The sequence below is a fragment of the Apaloderma vittatum genome, unplaced genomic scaffold, assembly GCF_000703405.1.
Source record: "Apaloderma vittatum isolate BGI_N311 unplaced genomic scaffold, ASM70340v1 scaffold15546, whole genome shotgun sequence".
NCBI lineage: Eukaryota > Metazoa > Chordata > Aves > Trogoniformes > Trogonidae > Apaloderma > Apaloderma vittatum.
Window position 1 is genome coordinate 1 of NW_009722409.1, and position 26,467 is coordinate 26,467.

General features: G+C 37.5%; 1 protein-coding gene across 1 annotated transcript in view; it reads left to right on the top strand.

The window, feature by feature from the left end:
* Positions 1–176: 176 nt before the first annotated feature.
* RAB3GAP2 (RAB3 GTPase activating protein subunit 2 (non-catalytic)) overlaps positions 177–26,467 on the top strand; it is a gene marked incomplete at its 5' end in the record, with an annotated part of 44,674 nt that continues 18,383 nt past the window's right edge. The window contains 18 exons of the mRNA XM_009871771.1: positions 177–398; positions 9,175–9,239; positions 12,547–12,670; positions 14,060–14,141; positions 16,197–16,244; positions 16,361–16,436; positions 16,584–16,685; positions 17,778–17,877; positions 20,207–20,305; positions 21,154–21,302; positions 22,300–22,379; positions 22,486–22,575; positions 23,377–23,516; positions 24,354–24,570; positions 24,865–25,008; positions 25,269–25,345; positions 25,856–25,920; positions 26,340–26,430. Coding sequence (XP_009870073.1) covers positions 177–398; positions 9,175–9,239; positions 12,547–12,670; positions 14,060–14,141; positions 16,197–16,244; positions 16,361–16,436; positions 16,584–16,685; positions 17,778–17,877; positions 20,207–20,305; positions 21,154–21,302; positions 22,300–22,379; positions 22,486–22,575; positions 23,377–23,516; positions 24,354–24,570; positions 24,865–25,008; positions 25,269–25,345; positions 25,856–25,920; positions 26,340–26,430 — 1,971 coding nt within the window. The remainder of the gene's footprint in view (positions 399–9,174; positions 9,240–12,546; positions 12,671–14,059; positions 14,142–16,196; positions 16,245–16,360; positions 16,437–16,583; positions 16,686–17,777; positions 17,878–20,206; positions 20,306–21,153; positions 21,303–22,299; positions 22,380–22,485; positions 22,576–23,376; positions 23,517–24,353; positions 24,571–24,864; positions 25,009–25,268; positions 25,346–25,855; positions 25,921–26,339; positions 26,431–26,467) is intronic.

The window sequence follows — 26,467 nt, forward strand, 5'->3', positions numbered from 1 at the left end:
GTCCGCTCGGGGGTGTGCCCGGGATATGCAGGGGGTAAAGGCGGATAGCGGAGTGCTCGGCGTCGTTACTGTGGTAAAGAGCTGTTAAAAGGGTGGGTGTCCAGCTGCAGTTGTCAGATTTTCACCGACAAGTTCGAATTTTCCTGGTGTCTGTAAGTGAAGCTTTTTGGCTGCAGACTCGGAAGTTTGCAGTTTTGTCGCTAAGAGTGTGCAGTTGGCTGAAGATAGTCTAGTAAAGTTGTCAAAGATAATGAATCTTACAGTCCGAACTTGTGGACCAGATTTCTGCTGTGTGAGGCACTGCACAGCAAAAGCTGAGCTGTCCGGCGTAGAAGCTGTATCCTCAACAGAGAGGAAGGACCAACAGCAGGCAGCACAGGGAAATGAAATGCCAGCCTGTATGTTAGCACTGTCCTGTGTTAGCTCTGTGTCGCTGATGTTTTGGCTTTCTGTCAACAGCGTGGAAAGAAAGTGAAGATGTTAGTGAGGATGCTCGTAAAGTCCTCTCAACTGTAGACGGAGCTCTGAGAGAAAGCAGCAAGCTGCTTTTATTTAAAAAGCTTAAAATATGTGGGGGAAATCAGAAGAGAGGAAGATCATAGGGTGTGTTGTGTTGAAGGGACCTTTGAAGTCCATCTAGCCCAGCCTCACTAGATCAAGTTGCTCAAAGCCTTGTTCAACGTGACCTTGAACACTTGCAGTGGTGGGACATCCATAACTTCTTGGGGCAACTTGTCCCAGTGTCTCACCACCTTCATTGTAAAAAATTTCTTCTATATGTAGAATTTAAATCTACCCTTTTTCAGTGTAAAACTGTGGGCCCTTGTCCTGTCATTACAGAACCTGGTAAAAAGATGACACAACAATTGTGAAAAAGTTTTAAAAGTATGCTGTATGTTCAGCTAGTTAATTTTACCACTAAAACTTCTGCATGTGTGTTGTTCTATTTTGTTACTACTTTGTTTTAGTTTTTGGCATTGAATTTAATTTACTTTATGGTTGAAATGAACTCTGTGAAGGTATACTAAGCTATCAAAAAAACTGTGTTCAACTCTGGAACGGGAGATTCTTTCCCTTTAGACTCGGTTTTCATTCCCTCTTCCTTTTTTTGTTTTACCTCCATACTAATCGATTTGTTTTTCTTAGTGATCAACTGACTTGTTGCATGGCATTCCAAAATTGATTCCTTTTTTCTGTGATGATTGTGATTTACCTTGATTTTTACATTATACACATGGAAGAACTATTTGCTGTAAATAAAGTGTAAATGAGAAGTGTGTAAACATAAAACAAATCTCTGCTTCTAACGTTGTGCTCCAAGGACAGAAGAAAAGTTTTCCAAGCAGGTTTTTTTTGAGTGGGTTTTTTTGTTGTTGTTGTTTTTTGTTCTGTTTATTTTTTTAAGCTGCAGTTATATGTCACACAGAGCCAAGGCAAATATTTTTAACTAAGCCCAGTATAACTAAATGACTTTTATTAGGAAGTGCCTTAGTAAAAACTGTTCCACTGGCAGAATGTGCTGTTTTAAAACTGTAGTTTAATAAAGTTCTGCATTTAAAAACTTGACTTTTAATCTGCTTTTATAGTTCGACTCTTTAGGAGGGGAAGCCTCCTAAAGAGTAGTTTGTTTTACTGATAAGTTCAGCAAAGAAAATTATGTTCATTTGCTATCAAATGTGGCTTTTGTACTAAACTTAAGCTATGATTATTCATATCTAAGAAGTTACATAAATATTAGTAAACGTGTATCAAACTTCTAAGTATTTTTATTGTATATAAACTGTAAAACTAGAAACTTTTACTGTTTGGGGTTTTTTTGTGCGTTGTTTTTTTTTTAATTATGCTGTATTTGACTGGAAACTAGTATTTAAACTTTGTAGTTAAATGACAAAAAGCTGACTACCTTAAGAAAATAAACGTATATTAAATATTTTTATTTAACAAATAGTGTTTCAATTAACAAATTGATTACTTTTTTTTGAGTAATAATGTGTTAGGTGCTTAGTAGAATTTTCAAAAGCTTCTGTCCTATTTTGGTTATCAAATGTTTTTGAAGAGGTGCCTCTAGGGTCTTCAGCATGCAGGGCTTGGGATTCTTCTTAGAAGCCGTAGGTCTTCTCTTTTTTGCTTTCTTAGTTACAGATCAAAGTTGGGGTTTTTTTAGCTTTGGCCATTTTTGTATTCTAACCAAACTAACAAATATGCTCTATGTGCGTATTTGCTACACTAAAATCTGGGGTGATTAATGTAAAACATTTTTGTGGCTACATCTCAAATGAAAAGAATTCACTTGCTTCTGCAAATGCAGGTGGTATACGTTTCTAAATCAATATGTGATACTGTGACTTTACTAGAAGTGTGAAGGTAGGTGTCTTTAGTATGAATAAAAAAGCTGTACCTTCTCACCTAATTGTATTTGACATAGGAGCATGTTTCATTTATTTATAGTAAGTTAATCTAGGTTGTCAATTTCAAATTTTATTTGAAAAGGCTTGCGAAAGGACTACATATATTAAAAATACAGATGTATGTAACTGTCTTTAGAATAAAACAGCTGTAACAGGTATACAACTGTCTTGTACACATGAATGAAAATATCCATCTTTACAAAATATGATAAAACTTCACAGGCATAACAGAATTTTAGCATTAAGACATCAGTGGATATTTAACTGAAGAGAGCAGAAAATTGAACAAAAAAAACACATAACATTTTCTAGAGTTATTATAATTGGAGGAATTTAACTGTCCATTTATTTAATGTGATATGTCTGTGTTCTTCAAGTACTTCTCTGAGCTTTAACTATGTGTTGTAAAACATTTGCTATGCTTGATGACAGCAGTTCAGTGACGTAGCCGGGTAGGACTGCTGCTAGCTAAACTTCAGGGGTATTAAGATGAAGTGAAAAAACCAGTGCTTTTGTGGTGTGCTGATATTTTTAGTTCCCAAGTATATTTATCTCCCATTGCCTAAGTGGAATTATTAAGGAAAAAAAGCCCAAACACCCAAACATGTCCTTGGGAATTCCCAAGCAGTGATAGTGAGCTGGTCACCTCAGAATGATGCATGGCTCAACACAGCCATGAGATGCTGTGGCTTATTTGGAGGGAAGAAGAAAATCAAACCCCCGCTGTGAGGGGTTGCTCAGAGCTATGATGTGTCACTTCACTGCTTCTCGTGGCTTAAGCCTAGCTGAGAAACTCTTCTCTAAAATCCGGCTCTATTACACTGACAGCATCCTGGTAAGTACTCTTGAGGCCAGTTCCTCTAAACAACATCTTTGGAGTTGTGTTTGCATGTTTTACTTTATCTGGATCAACTAATTTAATTCAGAAATGCAGAAGGCCAGGCTTTTTATTTCAGAGTTGCAAACAAGGTTACAAGGAAAAAAAAATACATTACAAAATCAAATTCTAGATTGCATGTAGCAGTAGGGTTGTTCTTAACTGTTTCTGTATCCCTTGTATTGAATTTGGTATATTCCTGTTGAAGAGTTTTCTGACAAGCTGTTTTTTATTGCCTCTTTAATCAGATCATCCCTCTCCAGATTGTAAATACATGTTTAAGATTCCTTTGTTTCGGTTTTCATGTAAAATATCATAAAAATATGCACGTGACTTGAATTCTGTTACATCTGTAATTGTTAATGTGTTCTGAGATATGAGAAAGACTAAACGACGTACTCTCAACACACAATACAGTAGTGTCAGAGTACTTTGTCAAAATTGTCTTTACACCTTAGTTTTTTGCTGCTTTAGCATGTTAGTTACTGCACAGGGTTCCTTCTTTCTTGATATAGCTTAAGCTGTCACACCTGCAGGAAAGAAAAATGAAATACTCTGTTTTGTATATAATAATTTTTCTTTCCTGTGCTATATAGCATTACAAACATTTTCCTTTTTTTGTTTTTCTTTTTCCTCACTTCCTGTAGTACCTCAGACTTTGGTTTTGGAGTTAAGTTGCAACTGTAAGCCATGAAAATTTGCAGTGTTACTTTAAAGAATCTGTAGTAATTGGCTTATTTTTAAATTAGTTGTCTTTTATTTTTGTTAAAAGCAATTGTGACCATCTAAAGGAAGGGAAATTGCCCAAGTGGTTCTTTTTCAGAATAGCAAGCTGGGTTAGTTCAAGTGTAAATTTTTTTTCTCCACTTATGGGTGTCTGAGATTATAGGAGAAAACAAATATAATAATAGTCTTAAAAGGGGCTTCCTAGTAATGCTAGCAAAACAACATAATGTATTTGTCAGTCCCCGTGTCAGAGGAGCTTAGGGAATAAATGACCTGTGATTACTGAATAGCAATAAGATTCTAAACTATTTCTGAAATTCCTTGGCCTGAAGAGAAAAGAAACTGCTTCTGTTTCTTCACTAATTATGCAATCCAATGGTATCAAAGTTGCAGGACATTATACATAGAAAAAATATGGAAGTCTATCACTTAAGCAATCATTTCTTGCACTATTACATATTAATTTTATCAATTCTTAAAGCACAGATGGGAAACAAGCTGAGGGATGATAAACCCAACAAACTACACACATGCAGTCTCACTTCCTACAGTGGGATGAGGAAGAGAATTAGAAGGATGAACGTGAGAAAACTTGTGGGTTGAGATAAAGATAGTTTAAAAGGTAAAGTAAAAGCTCTGCATGCTATCAAGACAAATAATGAAATCCAGAACAGAGCACTACACCAGCTACTATGAAGAAAACTAACTCTGTCCCAGCCAAAACCACTACATTAAGGTATGAAACAAGTTGATGGATGACTTCATTTTATTTATCGTTTTTATACGTACAAAGACTGTACATATTAGTTTTTCAGCTGATGCAGCTTGGTATTTCATGGCCAACAATCTAAAACCTGTTGAGACCAGATTATTGGCTTGTTCATCAGCTGAATTTTTTCTTTATGTAAAAAATAAATCTGTGAACATAAAGCTGCTTGTTTTAAAGCTGTGTGTCAGTGTAGGGAGAGGTGGTTTCACCTTTGTGGCTGTTGGGGTCCAGTTTTCAAGATGTGTTCTCCCACTTAGGCCAACATAGACTCTTCTGGGCAAGCCCATACTGGTAACCTGCGGCTTAGAGCTGGAATGTAAACATGAGGGCAGGAGGGAAAGGATTCTGCTGCCTGCCCCAGGTCGTTGTGCTGCTCTGGAAGAGAGGATGGTGGAGTTTTCTGTGCTAAGCGATAGATTCTGCTATTTGGGGAGGAAGTCTTAGACTGAGAGAAAATCTTTCATATTGAGTTTGACCTGTTAAATGCCAATTAGACCTCATTGGTCTAGATCTGTTGCTAAGGCTTCCCTCTCTCCTCTTTTCTCATCTTTTAAACAAAACGTGCTTATCAGCAGAAATTTTTCTTTTGGATATTAAGTTTATGATAAATATATTTGAAATGAATTCTCTTGTGCATTAATATCAGTGCTGCACATATGCAGCTTTTAAAGCAGCTCTAAAGTTTCAGATGTGCTGATCATGGAGCTTTAATGCTGTAAGCTTCAACTTAAAGAATGAAATAGTTATTGTAGACTCAGTAGATGAACTTGCATTTTTGCAGTCTCGTCAGTAAAGCAAAATCTGGAATGCTGATGCTCCTTTATCAAAGCAAGGAGAATTGTAACTAGTAAGAAATGTCTGGTAAAGAGATAGTGATTAATGGAAATGTAGATTTTTTACAGGAAAACTTGATTTTTCCAGTAGTGAGTTGACCGGAAAAAAATGAACATGTTGCAAGTCAAGAGCTGCTCAGGGCTTATTTAGGTATTGGTTTCTAGATTATGTCCTGCATTCCACAGTTGCGAGTTCTGATCTGTAATGTTACTAAGGGAAATGGTGGAGAATTTCTTAAAATTTTCGTTGTGAACAGAGCTTGGAGCCTGTCTGGTCTCTCACTTGCTCGACTTCACTGGGCTGGTGCATGGGAAAGTCTCTGCAAGCTGACAGCTTCAGTGGCGTATATTGTGACTCATTGGCACAGGTGAATAACAGGGTGCTTGGAGTTGCTTCTCTGTCGATTGTTTCAGAAATTAGTTGTCTGTTTAATACCTTGCTTTGCTAGCCATCGTAGAGGTGGAGTATCTGAATAATATGGATAAGGAAACAATTTTATTTTTAATTTTTTTTAAAAAAGGAATGTGTAGAAGAAAGAATGCATGCAGGGCCTTGAGAAATACATAAGCACAGAGGCATTCTGTGCAATGTAGAGGATGGATGTGAAGGAGCAATCTTGTAAACCCGTATAAGTTGGAGAAGATGCTGGCTTTGCAGAGCAGGTCATAGTTCTGAAAGATCTTATGTCTTATGAGAAAATCTTAGTCTTATGAGGAGAGGCTGAGGGAGCTGGGGGTGTTTAGCTTAGAGGAGACTCAGGGGGGATCTTATCACTCTCTACAACTACCTGAAGGGTAGTAGTCAGGTGGGGGTCAAGCTCTTCTCCCGGGCAACGAGTGACAGGATGAGAGGACACAGCCTGAAACTGCGTCACGGAAGGTTCAGGTTGGATCTCAGGAAGCACTTCCTCACGGAGAGGGTGCTCAGGCACTGGGATGCACTGCCCAGGGCAGTGGTGGAGTCACCGTCGCTGGAGGTGTTTAAGGAGAGGCTGGATGTGGCACTTAGTGCCATGGTCTAACTGATGTGGTGGTGTTGGGTCATAGGCTGGACTTGATGATCTCAGAGGTCTTTTCCCGCCTCAATAATTCTGTGATCTCTGTGACTTCACCAGTGGTATCACCATTGCCACTGAGCACCATTACCTCATTTTTCCATCATTTTCTGATTGATCTATGTTTGTCCGAGGAAGACGACAACAACCGCAAAAATAGAGCTATTTGCCAAGAGGCAGCAGGAGTCCTCACAGTTGAAGTTTATGTTGGGTGCTCAGTCTTAGAATCACAGAATTGTTGAGGCTGAAAAAGACCTCTGAATTGAAGTGGCTGAGGTTTTTTTGAAAGGTTGGTCTGCCCTGTGCTATGGGGAAGACATTGATCCTAGCTGTATTTCTCAGATATGGTTATGTTTCTCTCCGACCTGTGGCACATCGATGGATTTCTTTCCTTGATGAAATTTATAGGAAGGCGTTTTTTTTGCCTTTTGAGATAATAAAATGCAAGCAGAATTACAATTTTGTTAGCTATCTTAAACTAAAAATTGAAGGTAGTTATGGTTTTCTTTGCATGGTTTATATTCAAAAGTATTTGCCATAGTTCTACTTTATATATTTGTACACTGGAAAATTTTCAACCTTGAATACAAGATGAGACTGTGACCCTTGGAAGATTGTGGCTTGTATAGTCATGCCTGAAATAACTGCATTCAGATCTGTATTGATGATGATGCAGTAAAAGTGGCTGACTCACCCATTTCGTAGATGGCACAGACCTTTCAATTTTAACAAAGGTTGTTCATGGAGTGGGCATTTGCTTTCTACAGTCCTGTGAAATATGTGCTCAACAGCATTGATGGAACATTTCTTTCTTAAACTAAAATATTTCTTCAAGTTTTTTGTCTTTATTAGCTGTACAGAAGTTTAAAAAAATCTATCTAAACAGACAGAATACAGATTTCTGTTTTATTTTGCTGGATTCTGCCTTTCTTTTCTCGGCGCAAAGGAGCGAAACTTTTTGGACCACATAGAATTGGAGTGTTCATGATAGAAACTTCCTTGTCTGTACTGTTTGACCTTACAAAAGGGCAAAATCTTCCTTGCTTAAAACTAAATGTAAACCATTTTGAGATGTGACGCTTAAACTCCTTCTTTACATCGAAGTGGCCATGATAACAGTTAATGAAAAACCTGAAAGAAGTCTTAAGAAAAATCTTGAAGTCTTACTGATGTTACTGCTTCAGATTTCAGGCGAGTGCTTCTAGGTGAAGGTCAGGGCTTCGCTTTTCTACTGGATTGCATTGAGAGTCCCGGCACTGGTCGTGGCTGACAGCTGTACATCTTCTACTACAAATGCCTGTGTATAGGCAATTCAGAATTTTGAATGTGAATTCAAAATAATTTGTGTTGGATTGATGTGAAATTTCAATTCACATTGAATTATGTATTTTTAGATGAAATTTTCAGATGTTTTTTATGTAGGGCTAGTGCATTAATTCTTGTAAGGTGTCTCTGTGAATTTCTGCTTTCTCAGGTGTTTGATGTTTTCGTAAGCTTGTGGTTTCTTGAGATTTCTGAATGACATAATTGAAACTGATCAGTGTCTCGTTCGTTTTCCCCTGTGTTTTCTTGCAAAGACAGGAATAGCCAAGGGCCTTGTGCTCATTTTTCCCGTCGGAGGCCACAGCTTCAGCTTTTGCTGTGACTGCTTTGCGATTGGGGGTGGGATCTGCGTTAACCTCGGCTCAGATGGTTTGTTGTCACAGATTTCCCTGTGCTGTTGTTCCTTGTTAAAATGAAATTACGTTGCTGCTGGCTGATCCTATAATTGACTTAAACCAAACAAAAATCAACTATTATGGAAAAAGAAGATTATTTATTTATAGAAACACTGTTTAGGGAGTCCTCTTAAAGGCAGTTAGTAAAACATCTGGGACTGTGTACAGATAGGTTTCAGAGAGCCTGCTGTCCCCTTACATTCCCTCTGTAGCTGCCTAATATGTACAAGATGGGGCTTTCTGTTGGCTTTGGAGTAGTAATAATGAGTCAAACTGAAGCTTAAATTTTGCAGTGAGGTCTTAGATCTCTGTATCTACTGGAGGAAGTTTTTGTCAAGTGGACACATAGGGTTTCCCTGCCTTATGCCCTCACTCGTTACTTCAGCTTGCTGTATAAACCAGGAATATGTCTTACCTCTCTTAATGTCTGTGAGAAACTCAGAAAAGATAAACTTGATTGGCTAATTTGTTTTAGCAAAGTCTGTTCTAGATGCAGTCTGTCAGAATTAATTTGACACAGATGTCATTACATGTTTTAAGTTTGTGCTTAGGTTGCATCTCTTGTTATTACTTTTCCATAGTGTCAAATGTGGAAGTAATTACAGAAAACTAAGACAGCTGTTTCTGTCACTTCATGGTTCTTTTTGTAGGACTTCAGTTTATCTGCTATACACAAAGTTAGAGTGCATTGTCGGGAAAAGGAAAGCAACCACTAGCAGTCCTTTCTTATTGCGCTTTTAGTTGCCTGTGCTGTATTCATGTGACAAATCTTTTTTACTTTAAAGCAGGCAAATCAACAAGCTGGGAAGATGGTGACTGGGGAACCTGGGATGAAGCAGAATTACAAGAACCTGTAAGTTCATATATATGTGTTTCATTGCTAAATTGCCTGTCCTAAAAGACTTTTTCACTTGTTTGTGTGTGTGCTGTTTTTTTCCCCCTATATAGTTATCACTTGGGCAGGAAGGGACTTGTATGGTGTTATAAGTGTTGCTGCTTGTTTGTCCCTTGCTCCTGTAATTTTTTCTAATTATAACATGGATGTTACCCACTGCAATAATTACTCATACTCTTGTGTTCTGTAGGTTTTTTCTCACTAGAGTATACACACATCTTTCTGTGCAGCTGCGGTTGGGAACATCTTTTTTTGTCATATATAGCTAGCCAGAGACAGTAGGGCATGGCAGTGGAGTTATAATAATCTACAACAAATCAATATGAATCAGAAACTCCTAAATCATGAACCATCAATACAAGCATCTTTCTAATGATCATATAGTACTCCTTTTATGTTGTGACGTGTGGATGGTGTTACAGGAGGGATCAAATGACGTATGTAGGATAAGGCAACAGAGTTACTCCTTAAAGGGGGAAGACGTCCCTCTGCTCAACTAGTTCAGCTGAGAATAACGTGGCTGATCTATTAATTGTGTATAAGCCGAGACTTCTAGCGTAATGACTTGCATAAGATGGTAGGGAAACTGCCCGTGTAGAAATTCTCTGTACCTGAATGAATCATCTGAACAGAATTGCTTGATTAATTCCCTCTTAAGGAGAGCTAAATGGGGTAGACCGAGGAATCCAGATATCACCTTGCTAACGTAACTCACTTATCTGCTGTCTTTTTGTCAGTATGCAGAAAGTATACCCAAGGAGTTGAGCACCATTCTTGTAACTGCTTACTTTGGCAGGGAAACAGATTTTTCAGCTGAGGTGACAAACAATTTGAAATGAGCAGGGTGTCTCCCAGGGATGAATTGCTGGTGCTGATGTCAGGGAGCGACAAGAATATGAAATTTTTTAAATGGGTTGGGCATTCAGCTCTGCTATAATTGCCTTGAAATGAGTGTGTTTCTGAGGCTGCATCTTTAGGTGTGTTGTAACGTTTGTAACTTCCTTAATGAGGAGATCATGTGCTTTGTTTTCCACTTGTATTGTAATTTGATAAGCCAGCAGATGTTGCTAAATTTAAATAGCCTTATTTTTCGCTCTTTTCTTTAACTTGTCTGACCCTTCTGCCAGGTAGTTCACAGCCTTCGTGCAGAAGACCCCTCTTCTGCTTTCTGCCAAAGTTATTAGTGCTTCTAGGTCAAACTCTTCAGAGGAAGAAGAAACCTGAAATCCACAGCCAGCAGGTTGTTCTGTGTAGGAGCGTATAAATATGTGAGTCTGTATGTCTGAACAGACACCAAAAGGAGTACATCAGTCTAGCACAGACTGAGAATTATTAGTATAATACAAAAATGAATTATGTTGTTAAAGCTTTTAACTGTTGGTTGTTCTGTGTGCTAGTTGGTATAAAATGCGTTGTCTTGGAATTACGCAAGTCACGTGGACAAGTAGCTATTTCATGGAACATACCAACTTTGGAGAAAGCGTTGAAAATCTAAAAAAAAATAAATAAATTTTTATATATTTTCTTCCGTAAGGTGCCTTTTTATGGAACTGATTAACTGTTTTGTAGGGATGATGCTGCTGGTGTGTTGTCTTAAATGCTGATTTTAGTCATTCTGTCTTTGACTTTCTAAAGTACTTTCATTTGACAGGTTCAGTCCTTTTCCTGTTTTAACCCTTAGCTTATATTTCTCACTAATGTAAGATGGCCATATGTTATGTCTTTAAAGTTCTTTGTTTATGCATACAGATAATTTTATTTAAAGTCTTTCTGAGATATAATTATAATTCCTTTTAATGCTTAGAAAAGTCTTTAATTTCTTTTTCCTATGTTTGAAAATAATTACATTAAAAGTTAGTACAAGACTTTTCATTGGGTTTTCGTTGTTTTCTTCTTTGCACGAGACATTTATCTGTGTCATGAAGAGTTAAAGTTGTTTTAAATATCCCAGGGAACTTCATCACCTTTTTGTAAATCTTGAAAAAATGTCACTAGTTAGGGAAAAAATTGTTGCTATAGAACTTGATAACCATCAACACACAAAAACAATATGGAAACAGGTGCCCCCTTCCACAAATCAAGAGATAATGTGGACAAATGTAGTTAGCAGAATGTTTGTAGCGTGCTACTGTAGATCTTGCAGTGAATATATAGAGTATTCTTATGTGCAAAGTGACTGTTTTCATGGTACAACGTTATGAAAGGAAATAAATAAAATTAATAGCTGATTAAGAGTATGATATGTAAATTCTTCCTGCAGTTTGGTGGTGGTTTTTTTTCTGCTGGATGTGAATGTGTGTATTTTTAAGTAGATGCAGTTTTATTACAACAGAATAAATCACACGTATCAGAAAATCATCGAAGTGAAGTAATTTTTTTAATCTGGGCCTAGCTGCTTTCACATACTAGAGCATACTAGAGTAGTGTTTTGGAGAGCTAGGAGGAGATAGGATTGGGTGCGTGCCTATGGGCATGGAGACTGTGAAAAAGGGGAAGGTGTATTGCTGTGATCAGGGTAAGAGGATGGAGCTAAGAAAGCTGGAATATCATTTCCAAGAGACCTTGTTCACTTAAAACCCGTTACCTAATTTTTGCCTTAGAACTATAGATAGCAGGCGCTCCCTTGTTTGTTTTGCAATCAAATATTTGTCTTGTTGCTCTGAGGAAAAAGGATGCATCTTTTTGCTTTTCTATGTAACAACAGTATCTGTGTCTTTACTTACCCATCATTAAACCCTTAAAATTTGGCACTTCTTAGTTTGAGTTTGTTTCTTTGCAAAGTTCCTTGTTGTGGAAAAGGCATGTGGTGCCTGTTGCATGTTACCATGAATCTTTAGTGAATGACTGCGTAATTACTGTCTTGTATGTGCATATACTTAATTAATATAAGTCAGTGTATGAGCTTGGATAATATTTTCATTTTGAGTATGGATTATAATCAGAATAATTGAGGAGATTCTTTCCAGTCTCTAATCAATAATAATAAACCTTATTCTTCTAGTGTCTGTTTGGTGAAAGGAGCAGATTTTGAAGAGTACAGTTAGTGATGAGTACTTCTTTGTTTTCTGTTTTGTAAACACACGGAATTAGGGCAAGGTTGCTTCATTTCTCCTGGCTTTTCATGCAATTTGGAGCTCTAGTGACTGGATAAATAATAGTCCGTGCAGCACTGGTATGGAGGGCAGGCCAAATGGTTGTCATAAATCTTGCAGGTTCTGCTATGTTTAAAAATTGCCGCATACATTGACTAAAGATTTACCTGTAGGAAGAAGAGGAATCTAATTCTAAGAACCAGAGAAATTACTGGCTTCAGGACTGTGTGTTGTCCTTGTCACCAACAAATGACCTGATGGTAATAGCTAATGAACAGAAAGCAGTCTTCTTAGTGTGTAAGTATACATTCTGAGAAGTGTATATGTTAGTTCACTTAATAGTAATCAAGATAAGATTTATTTCTTCCCACCCTCATCTGCTTACTCCCTCAAGTCATATTTTCAAGAATTTTGGAGTGTTTTATGGTACACATCATGCATTTTCTAGGTACTGCTTCGCAAGTAAGTTTCTTTGGTTTTACTTCTCAGTTATATTTTGATCTGAGAAAACTTTTATAATGTATAATTAATATATGTTAGAACTACCTGGTTGTTTGAAATGCTCAGAGATATTGACATTAATTGTGCTCACTAAGAAAAACAAAATTTTGTATTAATTTTAGCCGTTAAGAAATACTTGACCTTATTTTTCTTTTCTCCTGAAAAAAACTGAGCTGAGCCATTGTCACTTGGAGGGAGTATTGAGGTGAATTATTTTTGACATTTCCACCTTTGATAGGAAATTCTTTTCTGTCTTGAAGGATGGCTGGCTTTATATTTTACTCTAAAGTAGGACTCTCAGAACTTTTAAAGATATTCTTAGTAATATATGAATGCTGTATACGTATGTACTGTTGCCCAGGGTGCTGGTGCTGCTAACAGCTGCAGTTGGTGGCACATGAGCATGATGAAGGGACGCCTCCTGATATGGGGAATATTATTCCAGTTTTAAATAAAAAGATGGTTGAAGCTCAAAAGTTCTATAATTAGACAAATTGCATTGAGTTGTTATGCTGCATTTTCCATTCCCTGCAAAGCTGTGTGTTCCAAAATGATGTAGATTACTTGCTAATTTTTCATCAAAAAGGAAAAGATAGCAGTGCTCCTCAGAAGGTTCTTGTTGGATCAAGCATAAGGAGGTGAATTAGCTCACTTGCTGGAGAACTGCTTCAGCTGAACTGTACAGTGGCAACTCTACCATACAGAAGTGTCCCCCTGTCTTGGGTTTTAGGTGTCAGACAAGTGGCACACCACACTGACTTCCTATGTCCTTCTTGGTGGTTAAAATTAAAATTTTCTTTTTGTTTAAGCTCATCTTCAGAAGTCTTTTCAGGATTAGTTTGCCCTTGCTTAGTACATTTTCCTAAGGATCCCTGTTTCAGGAATTGAACCTTATAAAATCTGATGAAGGAGATATTACTGTGTAAATATTTTTAAACAAAACTAGGCATTTCAGAATTTTAGTGGTGTGTTGTTCCATGTAAATTTCTAAGGAGACATGAGAGTTCTGTAGAAAAGTCACTTGAAGTGACTTGTTATTTTTCTGATCTTCAAGGCTTGCACTTGGTACTCAATCTAAGTGTTGTAGAATGTATTGTACAGAAGAGAAGAATTGGGAATAGAACTACATTTATGAGATACAAGGCATTACAGTTTGATAGATGGTGTCTTTATTCTTAATGGCAGCTAAATGGAAGCACAGTGACAAAGGAAAAGAGGAGATGCAATATACTGTTGGCTGGAGTGGCTCTCTCAATGTTGAAGAAGGGTAGGTGTTGAAATGCAGCTGTAATTAAAATGTTATTTTCATGTTTAATTATTAGTAGCATATGCTTTTTATTATTTTTGTGTTGTGGGTTTCTCTTTTTTTTTTTTTGCTTTCATCCAAGTGCATTCATTGTTTTAAGCATTTTAATGTTGAAAACAGAAATGGAGTAACCTAGATCATTGGAAACATTGTCTGCGAAAGTCACTCTTCATGTGTAATGTGGTATCAGGACAAGTTCATACAAATCAACAGGTACTCTGTGCAAATCAGTGTATTTGCATGTAACAGACATTTTAAGAGGTGGTGCTTTTTTTAAGTTCCTATTGTAGAAGGGAAAAAAGTAAGTACACTTTTTGAAAAACCTGCTTTTGTAGTAGAGATAAAATTCTGTTAGGGGATGTTGCAACTGGAAATGTATGAAGTCGTTTTATAAAAACTTTTAATTTTCAAAACCTCAACCAAGTGTAAAGTCATCTATCTGATCAAGAAATGCTTTTTGGGCCCTGAGTCATTTAGGGACTTGGAAAATTTGCTTTGGTCGTACATTTGGTATTTATAGAATATTTCTGCTTGATCTGTCTTCAAATAACCAGACAGATGCTTTCTCAAATCTCCCATATGGAAGAGGAGTTTGCATTTCATTATTAAGTTTGCAGCCTTGAGTTGCTGTCTGCCATTGAACCTGCTCCCTGTTGGCTTTCCCCTTCTGTTATGCTGCAAGAGGTGTTGACTTAATCAGCCTCTCTCCAATCTGTAAAAATCATAATCCTTTTTTTTTAAAAAAAAAACCAAAACAAACTGCTGCTGCCACACATTTGAACTAGCTTATGTTTATCTCTAAGTCTTTTTTTTTTTTCTTCCTCCATGCTACTGCTGAAATTGCCCTGTCACATTTTATTTAAAAAGGAAAAGAAATTCCATCTGGAGGTTTGTTTCTTACTACAGTTAAGCCCCAAGAGGCACTGGCACACAGAACAGGTAGCTTTCTTTAGACAGGCGTAGTTATTTTCACCACATCTTGTAAGTCTTTGCTGTAGGTAAGGGCTCTATTTCTGTGGAAACGTACACATGGTAGTTACTGTCAAATTGCCCAAAGTCTTGACATTTTGTTTGCTTGTTTTCCCAAAGTTGCCCTCAGCTGATAATGTTTCGTGGTGGCTAAGCTTTGCTATTGGAAGATTTCACTGAAATATTTAACATTGCTTTGAAGTTGTAATTGAGTTGCAGCTCGTGTCAAACTTACAGAAAAAAAACCCTTTCTAAATGTAATTGTCTAGACTGATTATTTAATCACTCCTTGGGGAGTGGAGATGACCTGAAATGCAAATAATCAACAGTACTACAGGCATTTATACTTTAAGTCCTGTTTGAGTTGTCATCTTGAATTAATATGCTCTTTCATAAAACCTTTATACTGCTTCTGTTTCCTCAGATGGTGTAAAACTTTCTGTAGTGGTAACAGTTAAATAACTTTTGATTTGAGATATTGATACCCGATCCTCTGCTTACCTTCTGCATGTTTTGCCTGCCATGCATTGAGCATGCACCGTTGTTGCATTAACTAGGAAGGCCATGTTAGCCCTTCAAATGTTCTCGAAAAAATAAAGCTACCTAATTGTGTAATGTATTTAAAAAAAATAAATTGATAAGTATGGTTCAGTTGTTTGTGTGTTTGTTTTGTTTGGGATTTTTGTTTGGGTTTTTTTGTTTCTTTTTAGAGTGGTTCTTGGTATGTCATTAGAGATCAGTAAAAAAGTACATGAGGTATGTGAGACTTAACTGGCATCTTTACTGAAGAGTACTGGCAGAATAATCAGTCTGTGAATGATGAAAGACAGCACTAGCAAGATGTAATAAGCACTCATGCAATGTGTTTGGGCATTCTTGAACTTATTAATGAAATTTTAAAGGAAAGTGTTTTTTCACTTAGTATAAATTTTATATTGTGTGCTGCATTAATATATTAAAATGCTGACTTTGCAAGATCTCTTGTGTAGAACGAAATTTCCCAACTGGAGAAAAATACACTTACTAGTTTTATCTTCCTGTTTCTAGTGAATGTGTGAGTAGCGTATTGTGTATCCCATTGGCAAGTCAGAAGAGGTAAGGATTTATATTCTTTCGTATCTGCGTTATCAGTCTCCTTACTTTACACTGCTATATTTCTTCAGCTTCGAGCAGGATTTGCTTTTAACTTCTAGTATATTTTTGTGAAACAGGAGTTCCACAGGGCGTCCTGACTGGACCTGCATTGTGGTTGGCTTCACCTCTGGCTATGTTCGTTTTTACACTGAGGTATGTTTGTCGGCATGGCAGGCTCACGAGCAAGCTGTTGTCATCAACATCTATTTCTGTAAAACTTCTGTTTCTGCAGATAGTGCTTTTTGCCTTCCCTAAGAGAAGGGACAGAAATGTTCATGCTTATTATTCTTTCTCTTCTAGAGTGGAGTACTGCTTCTTGCACAGCTTTTAAATGAAGATCCTGTCCTACAGCTTAAGTGCAGAACCTATGAAATTCCCAGACATCCTGGTGTCACAGAACAGGTTTTGTCAGATTATTTCAAAAGCGAAGTGGCAGTGTTATGGGGTATGGAAGGGAGTCTTCTCTGTGAATCCTCTATGTCCTTTACCGGTTTTTGATGGGATGGACAATTCCTTAGAAGAAGAGGCTCTGCATTTCTTGTTCTAGAAGTATTCATGCCTGTATAGTTTGAGGATTCAGAATTTCTTCTTCTTATTTTTATTTTTTGAGTAGTTAGTTAGCTCTTTAGATTTGTTCTGTTCTCTGTGATAACCTTGCCAAGGAAAGCTTCATTCATTTCCTGTTTATTCATTTATGTGCGCAAAATACGATAATGTATTGATGAAAGGAGAGAATGCAACCTGACATGTGCCAGGAGCTATATATATTGATTCATAAGAACTTACCTTAATTATCTCAGAAAGATAGCTGAAAATTAAAACAATCTTTATAGGAAATAGTGCTAGGAACCTGCATGTCATTATGCATACTTCCTACAGAGAAGCCTCTTGTAGAGCTCGGGCTATTTAATAGACTTTGCTCTTGGCTGAATTGGCATGATTTATGCAGAAAACTAATGAAGTTACAGAAATTTCCAAGCTTGCTTTATACAAATGCTCATGTGATTTAGCATGACGTTTAGGGATCAATTTAGCAATACAGAAGCATTAAGGAATTTGAGTCTTGAATTTATATCACCAAATTACCACTTGGGCACATAAATGCTAATTCAGGTTCTAATCTAGTTTTAGGATTTGGCTCATAAAGCCTTCCTATTTGCATTCTAGATAAACCTGTTTTTCTCTGGCCTCAACAAGCTGCTGTAAATCTTGCGTTTTCTCCCTAAGCCATGAAATATATTAAGCAAGCTTGAAAGTCAGTGAAAGAAGATAAAAATATTAAATTATGTGCCTAAATAACTCACTTACTCATATCTTGGACGATTTAAAACTGAATTTCTGTAGTTTTGCCTTAGTCTGTTGCCTGTGGCTTGTTAGATACTGACTCTCTGGATGTAAGCGTCATCTTTGTGTGATTAATAGTATAAAAAGAAGCCGCTACAGCAGTAAAGGTGTTTTTTTTTCTTTGGTCTCCCTTCTAATTTTCTTCTGCAGAATGAAGAGCTAAGTATCTTGTACCCAGCAGCAATTGTGACAATTGATGGTTTCAGCCTCTTTCAGTCTCTTCGTGCGTGTCGCAATCAGGTAGCAAGAGGTATGTTTAAAAGAGGAAATGTTCATTTCTGACTGCGTTAATAATACTTTACCTTACATGAAATTTCCTTATGTTTGTTAAATATCAAATGAAGTGGAACTTGGATCTTCCTTACTTGTCCGTCAATATATAAGCATCTACTGCGCACAAGCAGTTTTATACCTTTACAGAAAATGTTGTACCAGGGTGTGTATACTGGTGGTTCTGCCAGAACTGTTATGTATACTAGTTTATATACATATATAGTTGAACTGGTATACTGTTATATATGCCAATATACTATATACTAGTTTTGACTGGTATAGAGTAAATTTTCTTCATAGTAGCTGGTACAGTGCAACATTGTGGATTTATGGTGAAAGCAATGTTGAGAGTGCACCAATATTTTGGTTTTTTACTGAATAGTTCTCACACAGTGTCATAGCATTTTGTTTCCTACACTGCCCCAGTGAGCAGGGTGAGAGTTCACCAGAAATTGGGATGGGACACAACTGGGATGTATCATCCCAGCTGAGCAAAGGGCTGTCCCATACCATATAACATTGTGCCTGTTGCTAAAAGCTGGGAGAAGAGAAGGGGGAAGAGGGGGAACGTTCAGGGTTGTGGCATTTGACTTCTCAAGCAAGTGTTACACCTCATGAAGCCCTGCTCTCCTGGAAACGGCTGTCAGTGACATTTATTTCTTCCCAGTAAGGACTTTCTGGGAAGTGATGATGCTGTGATGGTGATGGCAGTAGTGGTCACTGCTCTATGTGTTAATGTCTAAGAGCTCTTGATGGCTGGTTTGATTGTGCAGCCTTTGATCGTGTTCCTTTAGTGTAGAGCCTGTTGATACGCTAATTTGAAAACAAGGTTGGTGTCCTGCTGTGAGAGGAGAACCACGTAACAGTACTGTGGGGTAGATGGCACTAGCGTGGCTCTGTTAACAGTTCTGCAAGATAAAATACTAAAACAGGTGCTGTTGCTGAATTATCCTCCCCAATTTCTTGATGGTTGTTCTTGGTGCACTTCAGATTTGTCAGATTGTTGTTTCCTGTGTGGGAAGCCATGTGAGCAGACAATCGTGAGGTTGCATGTAGGTGGGAAGCACAATGGATCTGGCAGCAGGACAGCGTTAGGGGCTGTTGGGACAACAGCACCCTTAAACTAAGGCTTGAATCTTAGATAGAAGTGATGAGTGGTAAAGAACTAGGTAATGCTATTGTGGTGAGACAGCTCTTCTCTGAATCACGTGGGGATGGCCAGTAGGAATGGATTGCTCACTCTTTCTTCCAGTTCGGGATGAAGTGGCATGAAATGAAGCCAGGTGGTAGGAAATTCCGAAGAAGAAGTGGACGTGTGCATATGTAGTGTGAGGTTAAATTGTGGTGTTCTTTGTTTGAGGCTGGTGTGGGTGCTGAAGGCTTGCTTGGGCTCAGAGGGAAACTGTCGAATTAGTGGAGAGGAAATCCATGGAGATTTGCTGATTGCTTAGAGCTTCCCTCTGGCTGAGAAGCTGTCTTCAGAAGCTGGTTCAGATGAAGCATCAGATGTGTGTCTTTGTTCTAATATTTTTCCCTAGACATCTGGCTTTAGCTCTGCTCAGATCTTGATCTGCCATGCTAAATGGTTCCCTGAGTCTAGTACTGTCTGTTCTTAGTGGAAAGGTAGCATTTTCATGGAATATATGAGAAGGCAAAACTCTTGTAAATCAGAACTTTAAAACCTGGTATTCTGTGAATCATGCAACAAATACCAAAGAAGACAAATGCTGTAATGAGAAATAGCAATTTGCTTTCACAACTGGAGCACGCTCAAATCACCATTTGCAGAGGCGCTTACAGCTAGTTGTGGTGTCAGCAACTGTCTTTCATTCTTGATCATTTACGTTTGTCGTAATAGATATTTTGAAGAGTTTCAATCATTGCTTTAGTTTTACCAGTGTTCTTACCCCGCACTGTTACATATCTAGTGAATGTGCTGAATTTTTAAGTATTTTGGCAGGGGACTTTCCTCTTAAACGTGCCCAAGCCATAGAAATATATTGCAGTAGTATTTTAAAACTGCACAGAATGTTAAACCATAAATAACTATCAAAACAAAGCTCTCTGCGAGTACAAAACAGTTGTGATGGAACAACATGAACAATTTTATTGAGTTACTGTTTTTAAAAAGTTTTAATTTCATTAAGGTATTTCAAAAGGCCATTTTAGCTCAGCAGGTGTTTAAATATATGTTAATTTAAAACAAGTTTATTTTGTGGCTTCAGATGACATAATTTTTTTTCCATCTGTTATGCTATTCCTTTGACTCAGTAGGAATTTTTTTGTGTTTTATCAACTTTTGTCAGCTGCAGCATCTGGCAATGAGAATGTTCAACCTCCACCATTAGCTTATAAGAAATGGGGTTTGCAAGATGTGGATACGATTGTTGACCATGCTAGTATTGGTAAGCATTTCTGTTTAATTTCAGATATTTGGCTTAAATGAAATGGAATGTTTTCATGCCGTTAAATTCATGGTACTGATTGGATAGAAATAAATAATCGGAGAAGGCTATCGTAGTGGATGTTCTCATTAACCGTCATCAAAAATATATTTTAACTGTAATCAAAAAAATATTTTACTGTCTCTTGTCTAATTGAGCCTTCTCTTTCCACTTCAGGAGCGAAAGTATGTTAGAGCTGTAGCTGTCTTTTCCTCTCATGTTTGGTGAGAAACAGTCGAGAGAGACTAGGTCAGATGCAGTTATTTCTGTTTCTGTCTGGTTAAAGAACTGTCTGGCAGGCAGGTTAAGACTGCTGTAGGTCTTTCCTGAATCTAGCTCATAAAAAAAGCCTAAAAAATTGAGACTGCTCCTTTCCGAAAAAGACAAACTGATTTCTAGGCTCTCAAAGACTTTTACTCCTTAGGAATTTGCAGAAGCCCTGGTTCTTGTCAGACAGGCAGGTCTGAGGGACAATAAACTTCATTTCTCTTCCACCCTTTTCACAAAAGCAGGTAAGAGGTCAGAAGGGGGCTGATGAGGCAGGTGAAGTGAACTTGTTAGATGTGCTTTTGCTACTGAACTCTGATGATTTTATTTTTTTTTCTTCTGAACAAACCAACTATACTTTATAATTAACCCAAGTACATTAGCTGTGTTCTCTGGAATTTCTGTGGTTAAAGCTGCTCCTCCTCCTTTCCCCCTGAATGTTGGCTGGTCAGTCCAGAAGTCAGGAATATATTTAGGCTTTTAGAGCAATTGCATGCCTTTGTTCTGAAAGTGTAAGCCAATCACTTTAATGTTTTTGTTAGGCATCATGACACTGTCTCCTTTTGATCAAATGAAGACTGCCTCCAATATAGGTGGATATAATGCAGCTATAAAAAACAGCCCACCTGCTATGTCTCAGTATGTTACTGTTGGATCCAATCCTTTCACTGGTTTCTTTTTTGCCCTCGAGGTATGTACTACAGAGCTGACTTGCTGAAACTTTGAATAGTTAATACTTCTCTTTTCTGTATGGATATTTCTGAAGTATTCGTATATTCATTTTATGCTGACATTTCCCCTTTTTGGTCTTCTGACACTGGAATGATTTGGAGTGGATGTGACAGTAATGTCTACCACAGGGTCCTGCTAATGAGAAATTTTATTTTCTATCTTAAAATTAATGTGATAGTCAAGTAATTTTAAAATTTTTTTTAATTCATTAATTTATTGCCAGTTAAGTAACCCATGGTTGGGATTTTTTTTAAATTATATTGAGATTGTGTAAACATGCATCTTACAGATTTTTGGAGGCCTTTGGCCTCTGATCATGTACACACATGGCCTGAGTAGACTGTGCTGGTTTCATGCAGTGGAACCTGTAGAAGAGAACTGCAAGTTATGCTTAATGGTACCTGTAGCACACCTAAGCCATCTTCTGTCATGTTGGAGGAGAAGGCTGGCAGCATAGCTCTGTCTTCAACAGTCAGACCCTATGTGTGTGCTGTCCTTATCAGCATCGGGAGTGGATTGAAAATGCTAGAATCAGAATTTTGGTTTTGTACTTGCTTTTCCAATATGTTTGTGAAAAAAACTGCTTACATTGATGTTTGCAAGGATGCCAAAGCCATACACCAGCTAACTCTCCGTGATAAGTCATACATGGGGGTTTTTTAACTTCTGTTGCAGACAAACATACTGAGCTACCAGTGACTTGCAGGAGGATTTTGAAATGGTAAAGAGATGTCAGAATGGCTTTTCTGGGGGCAGTGAATTAAAATTTTGCAGAGTCTTAAAGCTATGCTTTCTGAGCTGAAAGTCCATAGGAGGCGTGAAAAAAAGTGTTCTGCAATTGAGTCCAGTGTAAGAACTATATTTCTTGGCTTTCTAAAGACTTTGTTCCTTCATTTCAGGCTGGCCCAGAGCTGACTATTTCTTGACTTTCTAAACACTTTATTCCTTTTTTTCAGGGTAGCTCACAGCCACTGTTGTCTCATGTTGCCTTAGCAGTTGCAAGTAAACTGACTTCAGCATTATTTAATGCTGCCAGGTAATAAAATTAAAAATATGTTAGTTTTGTTGTAGTAGCTACATAATATTTTGAGGATTTTTAGGACCATTAGCGTGATTCTTCTATTGTATTTTTCTTTTGCAAGTGGCTGGCTTGGTTGGAAAAGTAAACATGAAGAAGAACCTGCCCAAAAACAGAAGCCAAAAGTTGAACCAGCGACCCCATTGGCAGTGAGGCAAGTTTTACATGCTATCTGAATTGCTTTAGATTTCTTCTGGTTTTAATTATCTGAATTATTTTGAAAGATGCAAAATTGATGAACGTGTTTATTTTTCTTGCCTTTAAGCAGTGATGATAGCTTGTGGGTAATTTGGTTTAAGCTTTGTTTCATTTCAACTTACCATTCTGGACAAATAATTACTTGTCTCTTTCACTTCCAATTCATTTTTGCTGTAAAAGAACAGTGTGCATGTTGTAATGACGGTATAAATACACAAATACCAGTCCTGAAGTTTGTCACTGAAGTGCTTCAAAGAAGCCACATGGGGTGCTAGCAACTCATGGTAGTTTAAAGCCCCTGCCAAAAATTAAAAGGTGTCCTGTTTTCCAGTTGATTGTGAAGAGAGGAGAATGGGAACAACAGGTTGTAATGTTATCAAGAAAGCTGATAAAAGACTGAATTAATTCCTGATTGCTTTTCCTGACTTTTTTTTTCCCTCTTAGAGTATTCTCAGGACTGTTTGGCAATGAGAGAGAGCTTATAAAGTAACCCAGAGTCTGACAACGCATTACAAGGCAATTGCCTATCCTGGTTTCTGAACTTTGGTTTTCAGGATGACTTTAACAGATCTATGAGATCACCCAGTGGATAACACAAGAACTTTTTCTTAATTTACTTTTAATTGTACCCATACTCTTATGTTACCTTATAAGGACTAAGATTTCTTTTTTTTTTTTTAAGACACTCTTTTTACGGCTTTTGAAGAAAAAATAGGTATATAGGTTTTTTATATTTTTAATTTTTTTCCCTCCCCAGGTTTGGACTTCCAGATTCCCGTCGCCATGGTGAAAGAATATGTCTTTCTCCATGTAACACTTTGGCAGCAGTAACAGATGATTTTGGAAGGGTGATTTTGCTGGATGTTACAAGAGGACTTGCAGTGCGCATGTGGAAAGGTATAATAGTATATATTAGCATTGCAAATAGTATTTCTCAAAACTCTGCGCTTCTTATGTTCAGACTTAGGATTCCAAGTGTTTTTACATTAGTAAGGACTTCAGTATATTCTTTGTACAAACCAAAGGCGGCTGTATGTGGAATATTGTCCTACCAATCCCTTTTTTAATACCTTAGTATTGCACTTGTGATTTGGACTCTTCATTTGTAGTTGTGAAGCCATTACATAGTTCAGTGATGTGATTAACACATTTCTGCCTTTTTTGTTTAGGAAGATTTTATGAGGGAAATTATTTGCAGTACAGAGGGAAATTATCTGTTTTACCAAGAGAGATGAGGATTTTTATTGGGTTACTAAAAATTGCACTTTTATGATGAAATCATGTGAATGAAGACATACGAATAAAAATATATATATCCTATTTAATAGGTTATGCAAATTTCCTTCCTTAAGTCTTTTGTTGTTGTTGTTGTTTTGAAACATGAGAAGCTTGCACACTTACTTACAGATCGTTCTTTCCCAAGAAGCTTTTGCATTGCTGTAATATCCTGAGTACAGACCTGATGAGTTTTGTTTTTTGTTTTTTTTTTTTCTCCCAGAAGAACTTGTTTCTCCCCAGAGCTTTTCAGGAGGCTTCATTTGGCTCTGAGGAGTTCTCTGGTGGGCCCTGCGCCGAGTCTGGGGACCACAGTTCTTGGCAGGAGTCTGGCCCCTGGCCAGAGTTGCACAGTTTGAAGCGAAGTTTAAGACAGCTTCCTGCAGGAGTAGGTGGTGATGCGTCCTAATCATGTATCGATTTCTGTACACTGATGAACTTCCATCTCCTCTTACAAAGGGTACCGTGATGCAGAAGTTGGTTGGATACAGACTGTAGAAGACCTTCAGGAGAGGGAAAGTGAGAAGATGGATTTTTCTCCTTTTGGAAACGCACAGGGGCCAAGCAGAGTAGCTCAGTTCCTTGTGATCTATGCTCCAAGGAGAGGCATTCTGGAAGTGTGGAGCACGCAGCAAGGGCCTCGGGTTGGAGCCTTCAACGTGGGAAAATATTGCAGGTAAGAAACAGTTGGCAGGGGGGTGTATTGGCTGTGCTGCTGCAATGAAGTGACATGTAGATATGCCAGGGGTAAAAGCAGAAAGTGCTGGCGGGTTGCCCCCAGCGTTTCTACTGAACGCAGCTGGTTGAGGGGACTTTGTTTCATCACTCTGCACTCTCTCTTGATAAACACATTTAGCAGTTGTTAAACCATAGCTTTATAAAGTCTGCCTTATTTTTATCCAGTGTGTAGAAAGGAAAGGTTGCTAATTTTGTTCTTCACTGTGAAGGCTGTGTGTTTCATTGGTTTCAGGCTGTTGTATCCTGGTTATAAAATAATGGGTCTAAACAACGTGACCAGTCAAGGGTGGCAGCCCCAGACTTACCAGATATGCCTTGTTGACCCAGTCTCTGGAAGTGTAAAAACTGTCCATGTACCTTTCCATTTAGCACTGAGGTAAGGACTTTCTGTGCTCTTTATAAGCAAATGAATATTATTGTTTTTGTAAACAGTGTATTATTTAGACAGAGCCCTTCAGTTCCTTTTCGAGCTGAATAGTACTCTGGAAAGAGTCGGATTGGTTTGTATGAGTTAACTTGGGTTTAATTCATGTGATGTTAACCTTAAAGCAGTGTAAATAATTATTAAAAAAATAAAACCCTGAGTCATTCACTTCAGCTCTCTTCACTCATGCAATTAAAATTGTTTCCCTTTAGTGACAAAAAGAGTGAGCGAGCAAAGGACATGCATCTAGTGAAGAAGTTAAATGCTTTACTCAAATCTAAAACTTCAGGTAGGTTCTCTTGTATAATTTCTTAAAATTGTACACTAAGAGTTGGTTCTTGTCTTACCTGTCATGTAAGAGTAGAAGCACAGGTACGATTGCGGTGCATTCTAACAGCTCTGTGTGCTATGAATTATGATCTCTAAGTAGCTTGCTATTTTTTATAACCTTACCAGATTAAATTTATCCCATACAAGGATCCAGTATATAAGCCTTGTCTGCCATGTAGATCTGAACTCAACTCTACTTTGAATGCTTGCGTAAAACACTCTATTTGCAGTCCATTATGCTACGTAATGGTGTTCAGCGTTAGACTTTAGATATTCTTCTTCCTCTAAGTATTATATATTTCTTACAAAAGACAGAGTTGGAATAAGAAATGCCCCTGAGCTGTTATGTTGTTTCATTATCCTCAAGCTTATTTTGGCAGCTTCTGTAATAGTGTCTTTGTCTCTATAGCATGAACCCATGTGCATTTGACAAATATGAACTGACGTTGTGATTGTCTTTTTGTTGTAGATTTGATTGAAGCTGAAGCAAAGGAATTAATACTTGATATCAAATACCCTGCTACAAAGAAGCAGGTGAATATTTACAAGTTGGTATACTTTAATATTTGGAAAAAAATAGTAGTTCTCAGATTAGAGTGCTGAATCTTTTTAAATCTTTCTTCCTAGAATTATGAGAAGGAAACAATTGAGCTGTTTTGTTTTGGTGGTGATTTCTTGGCGTTTTGGTGGTTGTTTTGCGTTTCTTTATTACAACATATTGACTGTAATCAGTTTTGACTTTTCACTTCACCAAGGCATCTTCGGTGGTAAAAGTCAAAATAATGAAAAGAGAGGAGACTTTTTCTGTAGGATCGAATTATGCTGCAAGTACATGTGAAGACACAATACAGATGAAAAGTCATTGACAAAGTTGTGCTGTTGTCGTCTTACCTTACATGTTTTTAGAGTAAAATTAAGTAGATATATAATTCTGTTGCATGTCTGCTTAACAGGCTCTGGAAAATATATTGACAAGTGAACGTGTGCCACTTTCATCTCTCACCAACATCACTCAGACATTAATGGATAATTTAAAAAAACAGGGTAGGTGGATATTTATTTTGCAGATATGGAGAGGCAT